Below are 17,766 nucleotides of genomic sequence, written 5' to 3'. Positions count from 1 at the left end.
GATAGGTGACCCGCCACAGATGTGTGTGTTTAAAATTCTTTTCTGCTCCGTCTCTCATTTCTCTTTAAGCTCTTGGTAGGAATTATCCAGGCAGCTGAGTTACCTGCTTTAGACATGGGTGGTACATCTGATCCCTATGTGAAAGTCTTCTTGCTGCCTGATAAGAAGAAGAAATTTGAGACCAAAGTCCACAGAAAGACCCTTAATCCTGTCTTCAATGAGCAATTCACTTTCAAGGTATTCACTGCATAATTACCTGTCATTCTTTTCCTCACTCATTCCAGTAAAGATGAACGCCACATCTAGCTGGTAGCTGCTGACTTTCAGACATGCTTCTCTGAACCACAGAAAATCTTGGAATTGGAGGGCATGCAATATTTTATAGCACAGGGGAAGAAGACACAATGGGGGTCGATATTCTAAGCGATTTAACCAAGCAGAAATGTCTCCTGGCCGGTTAAATCGCCTGTTCGGTGCTAACTGGTCTTTTTCACTAGCAGAGCCCGATACATAAAGCGCCGGCAACCCAGAAACAAAATACTGGGTTAAGAACATAAGAAGTTGCCTCCGCTGAGGCAGACCAGAGGTCCATCTTGCCCAGCGGTCCGCTCCCGCGGCGGCCCTTCAGGCCTATTGCCTGAACAGTGGTCCCAGACTAATTTTGTAACTTACCTCTAATCCTATCCCTAAACCTACCTCCACTCCTATCTGTACCCCTCAATCCTTTTGTCCTCCAGGTACCTATCCAAACCTTCTTGGTTGGGAGCAATTTTGTTTTGATGGGCTATGCTCAGCAGAAATAGCATGCAGATTATATACACTCTATTTGTGCCGAGTAGCCCAGAAAAAGGGGGAGGAGCTGTGACTGGTGCCTGCACAGAAGACCAAACTGGTAAGCGCAGCTCTTCTGCATAGGCCCAGTACTAGGGTTAACTGATTTTCCATTCTGAGAATCCAGACACCTTAGACCCACCGAGTTCCACCCATCTACGCCCCATCACACCCCAGTCCTGCTGTCTGCTCTGGTCAGGCAGGAGGGCATGGGCGCTTCAGACATCATCGTGTTGCCCTCCTGCCCGATGGTGATTTTGAGGAAGGCTTTCCAAAACCCTGATAAAGTGGCGGGTTTTGAAAAGCCATCCGGACACCCGGACATATCCTCAAAAGGGAGGACATGTCCGGTGAAATCCGGACGTCTGGTAACCCTACTGTGTTTCAAATCTCTCATATGTGATGTTTGCAAACCACTTCGAAGGACTGATTGAAATAGCATGAGAGCATAAACATTTTTCATTGATAAGTAAACATGTAGCTTCCTTATATTTCAAGTTTCAAGTTTAATAATAATTTGATTAATTGCTTAATCTAAATTCTAAGCGATGTACATAATAATAAAATTACAAAATAAGGGGAATAATACAGTAAATAACAAAACTAAGACTAACGAGACTATTGACAAATTTAACAAAACTAGGAACATAAGGGAGGAGATGGAGAAGAGTTACAATTTGTTTAAAAGTTATAGAAACAAATAAGGGAGATGCATAAGGAGAGGGAAGATAAAAATTACTTCAATAAAATTACAGAGAAAAAATAAAATTAGTTAGAAGACTAAATGACTAATTTACAAAGGCATCTTTAAAGAGAAAGCTCTTTAGTTTACCCTTGAATTTCTCTATATTGGGTTCTTCCCTTAAGTGGCTAGGGAGAGAATTCCAAGTTTGGGGGGCCGTGACTGAAAAGATCAATTGTCGTCTAGTATTAATAATTTTAAGGGAAGGAATCGTCAGCAAATGCTGTTCAGCGGATCTTAATGTTCTATTGGAAGTGTATGGAATTATTAACTTGTAGATGACATGCTCAGTCTTCTGATGACTGATTACTTCTTACACTGGAAGAGTGAAAAATAACAATTTCTTGCTTTGTGACTGCTCAAAAAGATAGATCCCCAGGAGCCAAAACTACTACTCCATGTGCAAAACTTCTCCATCTCAAAACTGTTTCTTTAAAAAAAATGTTTTGCCCATATCTTTGATGATAAGGTCTATTGAGCTTTTTTTTATATATATAATAGCATTCATTTTTTAAATTTCAAATGCATAAACAGTGCCTCGCCCGTAAAAGATATCAGTGCAGAGACAATCTTTAATTGTTCAGATCATTTCTGTACTGTTTAATGGATCTTTTTACTAGCTTGCATTGAAAAGGACTATTATCAAGACAACTTTAATGGGATATTTACTAAAGATCTCAAAGCCTGCCTAGGGTTGCCAGACATCTGGGAAAACCCGGGCATGTCCTCTTTTTAGAGGACTGTCCAGGCTCCCGGCCGGGTTTTGGAAAGCCCCGACGAGCTCCGGCTGCATCTGGAGAGCCTCTGAGCATGCGCGGATGAAGTCACACACACCCGCACATGCTCCAGGCTCTCCAGACGCATCTGGAGCTCGTCCGGAAGAAAAGAGGTGGCTTTGCGGGGGAGGGGCCTGGGGCAGAATGCGGTGGGGCTGGAGGCGGAACTGGGTGCGGCTAGAGGCAGAAATGGCTGGGTGGAGCAGGGTGGGGCTGGAGGCAGAATGGGTAGGGTCATGTGTCTGGGGTTTCCCAGAGAAATATACGGTAACCCTACCTAGGCCTGTAATCTGTCCATATTACCAGGCAGTAATGTTGTGGAGAGGGGCAAAACCCATTTGGGTTTTCAGGATTTCCACAATGAATATGAATGAGACCTCTTTGCATACAAGGGAGGCTGTAAAAGCCCTGTGCTCATCTTCCAGAGGTCATGGGTTCAAATCACAGCACATATTTATGGGCAGACTAGATGGGTCATTTGGCCTTTATCTGCATTCATGTTTCTATAAATCCTGAAAACCCACCTGGGTTATAGCTCTGACGGATTGAGTTTACCTCCCCCTGCATTTAATGTGTTACTCACTTCAAAGTAGTAAATGGTACCAGCTAACCAGACATACTTCTTTGCCCCACCCACGTGAAATAAAGTATGTCAACTAGACTCCATTTCAGCTCTTTGTGACTCTGGGCAAGTCACTTAACCCTCCATTGCTCCAGGTACAAAAATAAGTATATGTATATAGCAGGGGTCTCAAAGTCCCTCCTTGAGGGCCGCAATCCAATCGGGGTTTTCAGGATTTCCCCAATGAATATGCATGAGATCTATGTGAATGCACTGCTTTCAATGCATATTGATTGGGGAAATCCTGAAAACCCGACTGGATTGCGGCCCTCAAGGAGAGACTTTGAAACCCCTGGTATATAGTATGCAAACTTCTGTGATTATAACCACAGAAAGGTGATATCTCAAATCCCATCCCGCTTCCCTTTCCCTTGAAGAATGTGGGGCTAGAGCAGACATGGACAACTCCGGTCCTCGAGGGCCGGAATCCAATCGGGTTTTCAGGATTTCCCCAATCAATATGCATGAGATCTATTTGAATGCACTGCTTTCAATGCATATTCATTGGGGAAATCCTGAAAACCTGATTGGATTCCGGCCCTCAAGGACCGGAGTTGCCCATGTCTGGGCTAAAGGGACTGGGGATATATCTCATGCCCCCTACAGGCTTTGTTGAACACCATCTTACTATATTTTATTAATAATCACAAAAGACGTAAAAGGCCTAACTTTTGAGTTATATTCTTTCATCCATTCAGTATAATATCAAAATGCTGACATTGAACTGTAACTTGCTAAATTAACTTTGATTAGTTCAGAAAATGCTGATGCAGATTTTCATCTTGATAATTTTTTTTTAATTGCTTGGAACGAAGAAACAGGTGTTTCTCTACCAGTTTCCCTGTGGTGTGAAAAATGAAAAGGGCGCACATTTTTTTGTCAATGTGAAAATCTAGAATGCTTATTGCAGCCAAATATTTTATACAATAAATCTAGGTTTTCCCTATAGTCTATGAAGAAGAACAAGCAAGTTTTTCAACTGGTTTTCTTTCAGTTAGCATTGGTTTCCCTCCCCGGGTGAAGAGTAAGCATGGATGAAAGTGATGTGTTATATGGGCTTGAAGGTTTGGGTGGGTTTTATATTGTTGTGTGTAGAGTGGGTCCTTTTGGGGTCTGCCTACCTCATTATGGAGTTCTCTTTTTTATGTTTGTTTTTACCTCTTCAACTCCATATACTCTACCAGCAATTAGTTCTCAGATGTTACCCCCTATCTCATCGATACCTATACTACGCAACCTACCAGCTTGTCTACTACTCACTACTCAAAAACTGAACAATTCCTATCTCTCTATAGAACTGTATCTTCTCCTATTTACTAGCAATATACCAATTTGTACTCCCATAATTTCAGACTGTAAGTTGCCTTGAATCCGTTAGCACATAGTACAACTTAGAAATTCCAGATTAGATTGGAAACATGATGGCAGATAAAGGCCAAATGTCACATCCAGTCTGCCCATCCGCATTAACTATTATCACTTCCTCTCTCTGAGATCCCACATGCCTATCCCAGGCCCTCTTGAATTCAGACATAGTCTCTGTTTCCACTACCTCTTCCAGTAGACTGTTCCACGCATCTACCACTCTTTCTGTAAAAAAGTATTTCCTTAGATTATTCCTGAGCCTATCACCTCTTAACTTCATCCTATGCCCACTTATGCCAGAGCTTCCTTTTAAATTGAAGAGACTCAAGCGCATTTAATTTACGTAGCTATTTAAATGTCTCTATCATACGTATCTCCCCTCTCCCGCCTTTCCTCCAAAGTATGTCCCCATAAACCTTATGGTGAAGACCACCAACCATTTTAATCGCCTTTCTCTGGACCGATTCCATTATTTTTATATCTTTTTGAAGGTGCGGCCTTTGGCTGTCAGACGGTCTATCAAATTTAATAAAACTGTAAACTGTATAATGTAAGTAAATATCCAAGCATTTAACCTGAATAGATATCTTAACTTAAGAATTTCATACCACCAGACTCAACATATGGGACCTGATTCTATAAACTGCGCCTAGCTTTTAGGTGCTGGTTGGTGCAGTTCTCAATCAACCTGGCTTAAGTTACTGACACCTAGTGGCACCTAAATTAACCACACCTATTTTCCATTCTTTGGGTAGGCATTATTAGGTGTTAGATGGCGCCTCGACTTAGGTGACATTAGGTACTGCACGGATATCCATGCCTAATCTTAATTAGTAATTAAAAAAATTGTTTTTAAATCAGTTGTTAATGGCATGGTCAATTACAAATTAACATAGAACCACAAAACAAATATTCATATGCTAAAGTCCATTACCAAAGACTTCAATCTAGCAGGTATCCAAAATATACGGAGAAAAGACCTCGGTGTTCCAAGAGGAAAACTCGGGGAACTTCTATGGCAATTATGAAATTGTCATAGGAAACACATCCTTGGTCTAAAAAACTCCTTTCAATAAATTATTTTCATCAATACTTATTTCCAAAATCTTTCAGATAAAAAAACTGCACTTATCTTTAGTAATATCTTTTTGTCCTCTGGTATGGGAAGATCATTGCAGCACAGTGAAGAAAATCACTCGGTGCTGTTGCAATTAGTCTAATATAGCCTGTCGTGAATTTTCTGACTATCTCCAGGCGGATTAACAAGGGTGACCCGGTCGACATTGCATATCTGGATTTTCAGAAGGCGATCGACAAGTACCGTATGAACGGCTACTTCAGAAAATTGCGAGCCATGGAATCGAGGGTGATTAAAAACTGGCTGGCGGATAGCAAACAGAGAGTGGGGGTAAATGGACAATACTCGGACTGGAAGAGCGTCACCAGCGGGGTGCCACAGGGCTCGGTGCTTGGACCCGTGCTCTTCAACATATTTATAAACGATCTGGAAATTGGTACGACGAGCGAGGTGATTAAATTTGCGGATGATACGAAGTCATTCAGAGTAGTGAAGATGCAGGGGGACTGCGAAGATCTGCAATGTGATATAAACACGCTCAAGAAATGGGTAGCGACATGGCAAATGAGGTTCAACGTGAATAAGTGTAAGATGATGCATGTCGGTAACAAAAGTCTCATACACAAATACAGGATGTCCGGGGCGATACTTGGAGAGACCCCCCAGGAAAGAGACTTGGGAGTACTGGTCAACAAGTCGATGAAGCCGTCTGTGCAATGTGCGGCGGCAGCAGCGAAAAAGGTGAACAAAATGCTAGGGATGATTAAAAAGGGGATACTTGAGATCAACACAAAGCTAGAGAAGGTTAAACAATGGCTTAGTTCCCACATGTTAGCTCTTAACATACAAAAAACAAAAGCTCTACTGTTTCCATGGAAAAAGGGAATAAGCTTGAGTGCCCCTTTCACTCTTGATAACACTCACCTGGAGCTTGTATCATCCTTAAAAATACTTGGTGTCATCATTGATGACAAATTTTCTTACCATGAGCATATAAGTAACATCGTAAAATCTTGATTCTATAGATTACGAATGATCCGCTCAATCTCTAAGTTTTTAGAGCCAAAATCATTAAATATATTAATTAATTATTGCCAAACTTGATTATTGTAATTCATTATTAAAAAATATTACGCAAAAGGAAAAGAAGCGATTACAAATAATCCAAAACACTGCCGTTAAACTTATTCATAATAGTAAAAAATATGATCACGTTACTCTTTTACTGATCAAATCTCACTGGCTTCCTATTAAACACCCTATCACTTTTAAAATTTTATTACTAGTATTCAAAACTCTTGTCACTAATGAACCCCAATTTATCAATAAATCACTTATTGCTTATAGTACGTCGTGTTCCCTTCGGTCTACTAGCCAAAAGCTCTTAGTACCGTAGTTCCCTCCCTGAAAATTATTGGAACTCGACGACAAGATATGTTCTCAGTGATAGCTCCACAACTTTGGAACACTTTACCTCAGCAATTGAGAGAGGAAAATATTTTGAGTCATTTTAAAAGTAACTTAAAAAGTTTTCTTTTTAAAGATGCTTTTAATCATTAAATTTTGTTCAAAAATTTTACATTACCTTCTTCCAGGTTTCCACCTCTCCCCTCCCAATGTTTTTCCATTTATGATTCTTTCCTGCACTCTAAAAATATTGAATTGTAGTTCTGCCCTTTTTTTCACCTAGTGTCTCGGTTGGTGTGTAAGTCTCTTGGTCTTATCTATTGTTTTAAAATTTTTAAACATTATGTTAAAATAAATGTTTGGGTTTTTTTAAATGTTGTAACTCGCTTAGTAAAAATTAAATTAAGCGACTCATCAAATTAAAATAAACTTGAAACCTGACTTGATCACGAACAGATCAGAGAAGGTTATCATGCGCTCTCACCTGGAGTACTGCATCCAGCACTGTTCACCGTACATGAAGAAGGATACGGTACTACTCAAAAGGGTCCAGAGAAGAGCGACTAAAATGTTTAAGGTGCTGGAGGAGTTGCCGAACAGTGAGAGATTAGAGAAACTGAGCCTCTTCTCCCTTGAAAAGAGGAGACTGAGAGGGGACATTCAATATCGAAACATTCAAGATACTGTAGGGAATAGACTTAGTAGATAAAGACAGGTTGTTCACCCTCTCCAAGGTAGGGAGAACAAGAGGGCACTCTCTAAAGTTAAAAGGGGATAGATTCCATACAAACGTAAGGAAGTTCTTCTTCACCCAGAGAGTGGTAGAAATCTGGAACGCTCTTCCGGAGGCTGTTATAGGGGAAAACACCCTCCAGGGATTCAAGACAAAGTTAGACAAGTTCCTGCTAAACCAGAACGTATGCAGGTGAGGCTAGTCTCAGATAGGTCACTGGTCTTTGACCTAAGGGCTGCCGCGGGAGCAGACTGCTGGGCACAATGGACCACAGGTCTGACCCAGCAGCGGCAATTCATATGTTCTAACTCTACCAGCATATAACTCAAAAGGGCATGTGCCCATAGGCACATCAGGAGCCCTTCATAAAGGTGCACAGAATGGCTAATTTGATGCCAGCATTTAAACATAAGAACAAAATCGTTGCTATACTGGGACAGACTGAAAGTCCATGAAGCCCAGTATCCTGTTTCCAACAGTGGCCAATCCAGGTCCCAAGTACATGACAGAAATACAGAGTAGCAACATTCCAGAGTTCAGATTGTGATATCATAATGCCTCATTCCACCAATGCCCAAGAGCCAACCTCATCAGTGATGTCATAATAGCTTGATTGTCCTTTACTTAAGAACATAAGATTTGCTATACTGGGACAGACTGAAGGTCCAAGAAGCCCAAGAAACCCAGTGTCTTGTTTCCAACAGTGGCCAACCCAGGGGTCAAGTACATGGCTAGATCCCAAGTAGTATAACAAATTTTATGCTGGTTATCCTAGGAATAAGCAATGGATTTCCCCAAGCCATCTGAATAATGACTTATAGACTTCCCTTTTAGAAATTTAGCCAAACCTTTTTTAAACCCTGCTAAGATAACTGATTTCACCACATTCTCCCGGCAATGAATTCCAGAGTTTAATTACATGCTCTGTGAAGAAATATTTTCTCCGGTTTGTTTTAAATCTACTACTTAGTAGCTTCATCACATGCCCCCTAGTCCTAGTATTTTTGGAAAGAACCAACAAATGATTCACATCTACCCTTTCCACTCCACTCAGTATTTTAAACCTGATTTCAGAATAGCGCTTAGCGCCACTATTCTTCAAAGCCCTTTTTTTAAAATAAGAAATGGAGGATTTCGTCGCTGGTTGTGTAATATCCAATTGTTGTGCCGCTTGTCCAATTATTCATTGTATTCCAGGACACACCTAGCCGGGCAGGTTTTCAGATTTTCTCGGTGAATATGCACGAGAAATATTTGCATGGAATGGAAGTAGCTCATGCATATTCATTGTGGGAATCTTGAAAACCTGACTGGCTTCTGAGCCTACATACCAAGGGTTATTAACCACGAATTTAATGAGGCTGATAATGCGTTCAATGGCTTGGAGCCAGGTTGGCCCCATGTTCCTTATTGTAATTTTATTGCTACCTATTTCAGCACTACACAGCTTCCCACACGTCCTTTGCTCAAATGCTGAATGTGTTTTATGTCAAAATCCTTCCCCAATAGCTGCTTTTCAGCCTCAAACTGCTCTTATGCATTTATTTATTGGGATTTATTAACTACCTTTATGAAGTGATTGTTATTTATTTATTTATAAATCTTTATTCCGATTTTTAAAACTCACAATAAGTATAACACAAAATACAATCATTTTATACTTTAACATTACTTATTATATAATCAAATTATAGCTTTCATCAAATATCCCCCCCTCCCTTATATCCAACAATTAATCAAAAACAAAAGAAATCATAAAATATTTCCACCCCACCCTGGACGTGTATGAACAAAAGGGAATTAATATTTATTCTATTCAATAATTTCAATCTTTTACAGTATCTTGTTAATGGCTCCCAAATAACCTGAAATTTTTAAAAATTTCCCTGCTGTACAGTAATTATCCTTTCCATTTTGAATATGTGGCATAAAGAGTTCCACCAAAAGCTGTAAATTCAGCCTCTTCCAATTTTTCCAGTTATTCGTAATCTGTTGTATGGCAACCCCTGCCTGTTGTTATTAGAGGATATTTGGCTTTTAGCCCTCATTGACATGCCAATCAATATGGGGTCAAATAAATAATTTGTTAGAAAATCCAGTGGCATTATCCTATATTACTTATTTATTTAAAATTATTTATAACCTGCTTATCCACAAAGTTCTAAGCGAGGAACAAAATCACATTAAATAATGCAGACAAATCCAAAACAGCAAAGAAAAAACTGGATTAAAAAGAACTGCCCCAGCTCAAACTCTCACATGGCTCACACCAAAAAAAGCGCTCAAACTAGAGATCTGCACGGGAACGGGGATTGCGGGAATCCCGTGGGTCCCGTGGGGGTCCCACAGGAATCCCCCCTAACCCACAGGACTCCCACGGAGACCCCCTTCTGGCCCACGAGACTCCCACGGGGATGGAAGGCTTTGGAAGCAGGGTTCGTCCATATAATATAATGGACACGTCAGCCTTAGTAAAAGAGGGGGTTTATAAGTTAATTACCTGAACAGAAAACAAAAAAAGGGTTCCACCAAAGAGATTCCACAAGGAAAACAGCAGCGCAAACGCAAAAGAAACTGTGGAATTGATGATCCTGTCAGAAGTAATTGCTGCTTTTAATAGGGACGGGCGGGGATTGAGGTAATTCCTTGTGGGGATGGGTGGGGACGGAGAGGATCCTGACGGGGATGGGTGGGGACGGAAAAGATCCTGACGGGGACGGGTGGGGATGGAAAGGATCCTGGCGGGGACAGGTGGGGACGGAGAGGATCCTGGCGGGGATGCGTGGGGACGGAGAGGATCCTGACGTGGACAGGTGGGGACGGAGAGGATCCTGACGGGGATGGGTGGGGACGGAAAGGATCCTGATGGGGACGGGTGGGGATGGAGAGGATCTGGCGGGACTGGTGGGGACGGAGAGGATCCTAGCGGGGACGGGTGGGGACGGAGAGAATCCTGGTGGGGATGGAGAGAATCCTGGTGGGGACGGGCGGGGATGGGTGGGGCCGGAAAGGATCCTGACGGGGACAGGCGGGCACGGAGAGAATCTTGGTGGGGACGAGCGGGGATGGGTGGGGCTGGAAAGCATCCTGACGAGGATGGGCGGGCACGGAGAGGATCCTGGCGGAGACGGGCAGGGATGGGTGGGGACGGAGAGGATCCTGACGGGGACGGGTGCGGACGGAGAGGATCCTGGTGGGGACGGGCGGGGATGGGTGGGATTTCTGTCCCCACACAACTCTCTAGCTCAAACAAGATAGTTTTCATCCCCTTTCTAAAATACCAGAGCACGTCAGTTTGGCGCAAAGATAAAGCATTCCGTAGCGCTAGTCCCTGGACAGAGAACATAGGGCTCCTTTTACTAAGCTGTGCTAGCAGCTTTAGCGCGCGCACTAGACGCTAACGCCAGCATCGAGCTGGCATTAGTTCTAGCCGCGTAGCGTGCACTAAAATTCTGCGCGCGCTAAAAACGCTATCACAACTTAGTAAAAGGAGCCCATAGACTTATGATTCCCCGTAAGCCTCACCACCGCTAATGACGGAACTTTTTAAACTCGAGCTATCTGAAGACCGTAACCCAAGCGAAGGTCAATGCCACTGCAGAGAGAGCGGACCAAATGTAAACATAAATACAACAAACGAAGTAAAGTCAAAATCAGTAAATTGAAACTTAATAATAGGACTACCATGAAACAGTTAAAAAATATATACTTTACTTAAAGGGAGAAATAACACTTATGAAGCATCTAATAAGTCCAAATTAGAATATTCAAATAACATAATTATGACGCTAAAGCTTTTCTATAATACAGCTTGTCCTATAGTGGAGAGCAATGGCGTAGTGAGGGTGAGAGGTGCCTGGGGTGTTGGCACCCCCTCCTCCATCCTCATCTCCACCCCCCCACCCCGCTCCTTTCCCAATCCCGCCTATCACACACCCTTTCCCTTCCCCGTACCACTAGTTGACGTTGTTAGCTCACGGCGGTCAACAATGTGCTCCTCGCGACCCCATCGGCTCTCCCTCTGTCACTTCCTATGCGTGGCACCTGGAAGTAACATCAGTGGGAGAGTCCTGGTGCAGAATGAGTTTAGAGTCAATCACCCTATGTATTAAAGGCTTGGGTGAAAAGCCTGATTCCTGAAGTAGAGGTAGTCTTGAGTTGGATGCAGCCCTTCTGGGAGTAAGTTCCAGAGCGTGGAAGGCTCGCTGGTGGGTATCACATCGTACAATTTGGGGGGGGGGGGGGGGGGATGTTCCTGAGAAGACCTCAGAAGTCTCAACGATGTATAAGGGGCTAGCTTGTTATTTACTTATTTTGGCCCATTTTGTCTGAGGACCTTGAAAATCAAACTTACAGATTTAAATTTAGCCCTGTAAGGTATAAAGACATACAATGCATATAAACAGGAGAAATTGCCTGCCCAGGCTTGTGTTTTCACTCTCATATAAGCAAATTTTTTTTTTTTTTTTTGCTAAGTGTGTCCGGAAAGCATCCTTAATTATACAATAAAAATTAGAACTGACCAACCCTTCAGTAGAGGTCCAAGCAAGTTCTCAATTAAGCATTTCCAATCAATCCACTCAAATCCACTTCACCTGACCTGCCTCATTTCCCGCTGAATATTAAAAATGTCACTAATAACACCGTCACCCTCAACATCTGTCCAAAACACATCTGAACAGCTGGCGTATTAGCCTGAATTTGGCTCTTTTCTGCAATGTACTTGATGATAGTGTTAGACTGCAGTACTAGAAATGCCGGGATACTATTCTCTGGTATAATTGGACATTTCAAGAGGACTAAGGTAATGCAGCTATGTTACAAAATGTACTTAGCCCGCCTTTACGTGGGGCTTTTCCGTGTGCTAAGCCTAATTCTAGCGTGGCCGTCAAAAAGGCTTTTTTAAAAAATGCATTCCATTTATATCTGTATGCTAACATTAGCATTAGCACAACAGTCATTAAAATAAGAACGTAGCGCCCCCCAGTTTAAGAGCTGCTGAGGGCTCCCGTGTTACAGATGTGCTAACCAGTTAGTGCGGTGGTAATGTTAGCATGTTAGCTGATTAGTACATCCGTGCCCATTCTTTGTCTCTGGCATGCCCCCTACCCCCCAAAATAGACAAATAAAGAGTGCACAGATGTCATAACTAATGCAAAACATTTTAGGTACACATTAGCACCTAGCACAGCTTAGTAAAAGGGCCCCTAAAGAAGAAATGTTAGCTATCGTTTATGAAGTCGGGAGAGCCATGTCTGCTGTTTTGAATCTTGCCACTGCTGCTTTACTCCTCCCAGTGTTGTAGTAAGGGGGGAGGGGAGGGCGCCGGCACCCCCTAATCCTCTCTGCCCCCTCTGCCTCTTCCCACTCCTCCCCCCTCACTACATGCGCACACACTTCCCTTCCCCCGCACCTCTAGCTGTTCACCACCGTGAGCAAGAACTTCAACATGTTCCTCGCAACTGCATCATCTCTCCAGCTTCCGGGTGCCACACGTATGTCGCCGACGGGGTCACGAGGAGCATGTTGAAGTTGTTACTCACGGTGGTGAATAATTTGGGGGACAGGGGGGGGGATCGGGGAAGGAGCGGAGGAAGGGGCGCCTCCAGCCCTCTCTACGCAATTGACTCCCCCTCTTTTCTTCTCTACTTTTGGCCTAGCTTACTCTGCCTGACTCAGATTTCGCCACCCATCTTACCCCACTCTTCCCCCTTCCTTTTCTACCATACCATTCCCCTTTCCCTGCCTGCTTCTGCCTCAAGCTGCCATGCGCTGCCACCCCTATTTGTGCAGGGAGACTCTGGACTGCGGCATGCTTCTGTGTCATGGTGAGATTCCAAGTGTGCTGCGAGACACCAGCGAGGAGGAGAGGCGCCAGCTGACTGCCCACAGGACGTGCCTCTTGCGGCGAGACACACGTTCTTTAGGCAGTCAGCTGGTGCCGGCACTGCTCCTCTTCTATGTGCAGTACCCCCTTCTCCCCCTGTCTGGAGGGCCTTTGCGCATGCACATGAAATCATCACATTGACGTCTGCGCATTTCTGGATGACCTCCAGCCGCAGCACAAAGTTTAGTGTGCCGCATCTTCCTGAAGTTTGCGAGACACTGGTGGAGGCCCTCACTATTCCCCACGGACCTTGCTTCAAATTACAAGTTTCAAGTTTATATTAATCTTGATATACCTCAAATGTCTGAGCAGTTTACAATGATAAAAGTTTGTTAAAAGGGAGTTGAACATAATAAAACAAGTGCTTGCAAAGGACCAGAAAAGGCAAAAATCCAAAAGAAATATAATATTTTGATAGGAAAGAAAACAAAAGTATATAATATGAGGAAAGGGGTAAAATTAGGCTGATAAAACATTTTAAAATAGCATATCATATGTATCGTTATGTTTTTATTATCAGTCCTGAGACTGTGATCTCCAAGACTCAAGTGACTTTGAGGTAAATAATTGATCCCCAGTTTCTGTTTCAGCACTATTTGTAAAACAATGTTTTTGGTGTTCAGTATATCATAGTGCATGGACTGCCCCCTTATTCAGTCAAATAGCATATTGCAGTTTCAGCAAATAGAACAGCAGAAAAATTAGTCATAATTTTCACATAGCTCAAGTTGGCCAGCGTGTTAACTGACTGATGAGCAAAATTGATTTGAAACACAATTCATTGTTGGGTGGGGGTGAATTATTTTTCAGTGTCTCTCTTTTTTTGTTTGCTGTAGGTGCCATATTCTGAATTAGGTGGGAAAACGTTGGTGATGGCAGTGTACGACTTTGATCGCTTCTCTAAACATGACATCATTGGAGAGGTCAAAGTGGCTATGAATACAGTAGATTTTGGTCATGTGACTGAAGAGTGGCGGGACTTGCAAAGTGCTGAAAAAGAAGAGGTAAGGAAATGTTACATTACATTACATTACATTACTGATTTCTATTCTGCCTCAACCTTGCAGTTCTGGGCGGATTACAAAAGAGACAACTGGACATTTCCAGGATAATTACAAAGAGACTTCTGGACATTTCCAGAAGAGTTACAAGAAGAATGGTGCAGTACAGTTTAGGCAATGGGATACGGCAAGGAAGATTGGGCTTTTCCTGTGGGTTTACAATTCGGGATGCTGTACAAATAGGAGATAGTGCAGTTCCAGTATATATATTCAGTTAGGGAAGCAGTTGACATGCTTGAGGCTTTGAAGAGAAGGGTAACTGGTGAAGGGGGGGAGGATGGGGGGAGTTACGCTGAGGGGAATCCAGGTTAGAGTTATGACATCTGTATAAATTTTTTGAATAGATGGGTTTTGATTTCTTTGCGAAAAGTTTTAAACTCGCTTGTTGTTATCAGCAGGTTGGAGATGGTATGGTCCAGTTTCGCTGCTTGCGTCGCATTCATGTAACATTTACGGAGAGGGTGGTTGACGCATGGAATTCACTCCCGAGGGAGGTGGTGGAGAGGAAAACAGTGACAGAGTTCAAAAAAGCATTGGATGAATACAGAGGATCTCTAATCAGAAAATAATGTGTATAGATTGAAGGAGCAAAGCCCAGTACTGGTCAGACTTGCACGGTCTGTGTCCCGTATATGGAATTTCGGTCGAGGTTGCGGACAGGGGAGGGTTTTGATGGCTGGGATGGTTAAGATGGGCTGGAGTGAGTTTTGACGGAGACTCCAGTAGATAAAACCTAAGCACATTACTGGGCAGAGCTCTGGATTTCTGGACCAGAAATATCTAAGAAAAAAGACTATTTAAATTAAATTATTAATTTATAGAGAGTGTATGGTTGAGCAGACTGGATGGACCATTCGGGTCTTTATCTGCCGTCATTTACTATGTTACTATGTAGTTTACATTTTGTCTTCCAGACATATATTTTTGGCCTTCTTCTACTCATAAGCTACTGAAGGCAAGTATAATGACAAATTCTTGCTGTTGCTACTACATTCTGTATTTGATGTTGGTTCAGTGTGTCCTTAGAAACACAGAAAGATGATGGCAGATAAAGGTCAAATAGCCCATCCAGTCTGCCTATCCGCAGTAAGCATTATCTCTTCCTCTCTCTAAGAGATCCCACGTGACTATCCCAGGCTTTCTTGATATATCAGACATCTACCCATTTGTACATGGTCTTTCTCAGAATTTCTAATTGTATATAAGATTTTTAAGATGGATTGTAACTTTACTCTCTTTTGTTCAGTTTAATCATGCTTGATAATGATAACACAAGAAATGATGTCTGTAGTTTGATGGACTTTTGCATTGGTTGATTAATTTTTTTAATTGCGTGTAATAAATCATGCAAGAATGTAGAAATTTCTACTGGGAGTCCTTTGTAATGGTTTTTTTTCTATTTGCAGTTTCTCACATCATCTTTTACATTTTTTTTGTTCAATCAAGGCTATAAAATACTTAAACAGAAGAAAATAAATGATTTCCAGATAAGTAGCTTTATTCCTCTTCCAGGATAGTTTTAATTTTTTCTAAAAATGACAATCCATTCTCTCCATGCAAAAGTTTATAATAGGGTCAGTGAAGCATTAAAAATACCTAGACAAAGAATGAAATTAGATTCTTGTGTATAAAATGGTATCCTACCCACCACTGCGTTTCCTTTGTTTAGGTAGTTCGATCTGAAGTTGACACTGAAACTTTCATTTTTCTCTGTGGTCCTTTCTTTTCTACCATCACTGATGTTAAAATTAATTTTCTTGGAAACTGAATATGAATTCTGCATTCTCCTGATTAACATAGTAGTCAATGATTGTACTGGTAGAAACTTCAGCAGTACATATTTTTCCATTACAATGGCTCTGAAACTGTTATTTTGGTTTAAAGGATCTCATTTTGCATTTGTATAACATTTACTTTAGCTTAAAAATCAGTGAGATGTTTATCATGGTAATAACGATAGCTGGGATGAAGCCTTTTTTGCTTATTACTGACTTGATAAGATAAAGACCTGAGGCAAAACTTTCATGCTATTGCATTACTGTTGAAAACTATTCTCCCCATCAGTCACTGGACTGTTGCGATGAATAAGAAAAGCTATATCCTCATAACGCTCTTTATTATTTAGTTCAATGATGGCATGGTTTAGATGAGAGATCTTAGGCTAATATAGAGGTCCAAATTCAATGCACAATCTCATTTGCCATTCCTCTGGCCAGTAAGGATTGAGTAGGCTGTGGGGCAATATTGACAGCCCCCATCAGGAAGCATAATCCAAACATTGCTCTCTAGGGTGACATCTAGTGACTGCGTTAAAAATTCCTTTAAATTACGTTCCACAGGAAGCTGACATCTACTGTTTTCAGAAGTCTGTCGCTGTAATGGCTCGCCTAGATGTGAAAGAAAGAGATATTAAAAGTGAAAAGACCCTAGGAAAGCTCTTAACGAATGCTCATAGTACACAAATGTACTTGGGTCAAATTTCAATTAACAGAATGCCCAAAGTTGTAGGGAAAAAATGAATCTCTCTAGAACGCTAAGAACAATTGTTAAACTGAGTCATAATACTTATATATAATCCTTCTCTTATGTAAATCAGTACATTTAAGAGGTAATTTTAGAAGCCTTGAACAGCTTCTACACATCTAAATACCAGTATTTAAATAAGTAGATTATATATAGTGTAAATGGCAATTTCAGGATTCTGCTATTTACATATTTAGAAGCCTGGATTCAAAGGGAGCATTGCAGTCATGAATATCCATTTTTGATATTCAGCACACAGTGGTCAGCGTTTTTTTAACCACCATGGGTAAATGTAGACCACCTTAGACCAATATAGCCAATCAAAGAAAACATTAAACAATTTAAGAGTTTGACGCCAAACTCTTAGGATGCCTAGCAAGGCCTAAGTTGAGGTGCCCTCCCACACCTAAGGATGCCCAATGATGCCTACCTCAAACAGTAGTTCACGATTATGGGTCCACCCCTAACCACACCAACTTTTAGGTAGGCGCTTTGGACAAGGCACCTAATTTTTATAGAATCACGCCTAGCAAATTTGGTGCCTGATTTCCAATTAAGTCCAATTAACCTCAATAATGAGGTATTGTTTGCCAATTATCGGCACTGATTAAGTCTATTATTCAATTAAGTTAGGCACCTTCATTGGCTAGGTGCACCTAACTTTAAGTGGACTTTATAGAATTGAGGGGTCTCTGCCTAACTTTGGGTATAAGCACTTAAGCCTGAAAACCACGCCTAAGT

General features: G+C 41.8%; 1 protein-coding gene across 1 annotated transcript in view; it reads left to right on the top strand.

Moving 5' to 3' along the window:
* Positions 1-17,766, top strand: part of SYT1 (synaptotagmin 1) — a 656,423-nt gene that overhangs the window by 478,181 nt on the left and 160,476 nt on the right. Inside the window, exons 6-7 of the mRNA XM_033951677.1 lie at positions 70-237; positions 14,278-14,445. Of these exons, the coding sequence (XP_033807568.1) occupies positions 70-237; positions 14,278-14,445 (336 nt within the window). The remainder of the gene's footprint in view (positions 1-69; positions 238-14,277; positions 14,446-17,766) is intronic.

This window comes from Geotrypetes seraphini, chromosome 7, assembly GCF_902459505.1.
Source record: "Geotrypetes seraphini chromosome 7, aGeoSer1.1, whole genome shotgun sequence".
NCBI classification, from domain to species: Eukaryota; Metazoa; Chordata; class Amphibia; order Gymnophiona; family Dermophiidae; genus Geotrypetes; species Geotrypetes seraphini.
This window is presented reverse-complemented; position numbering and strand designations above follow the sequence as displayed.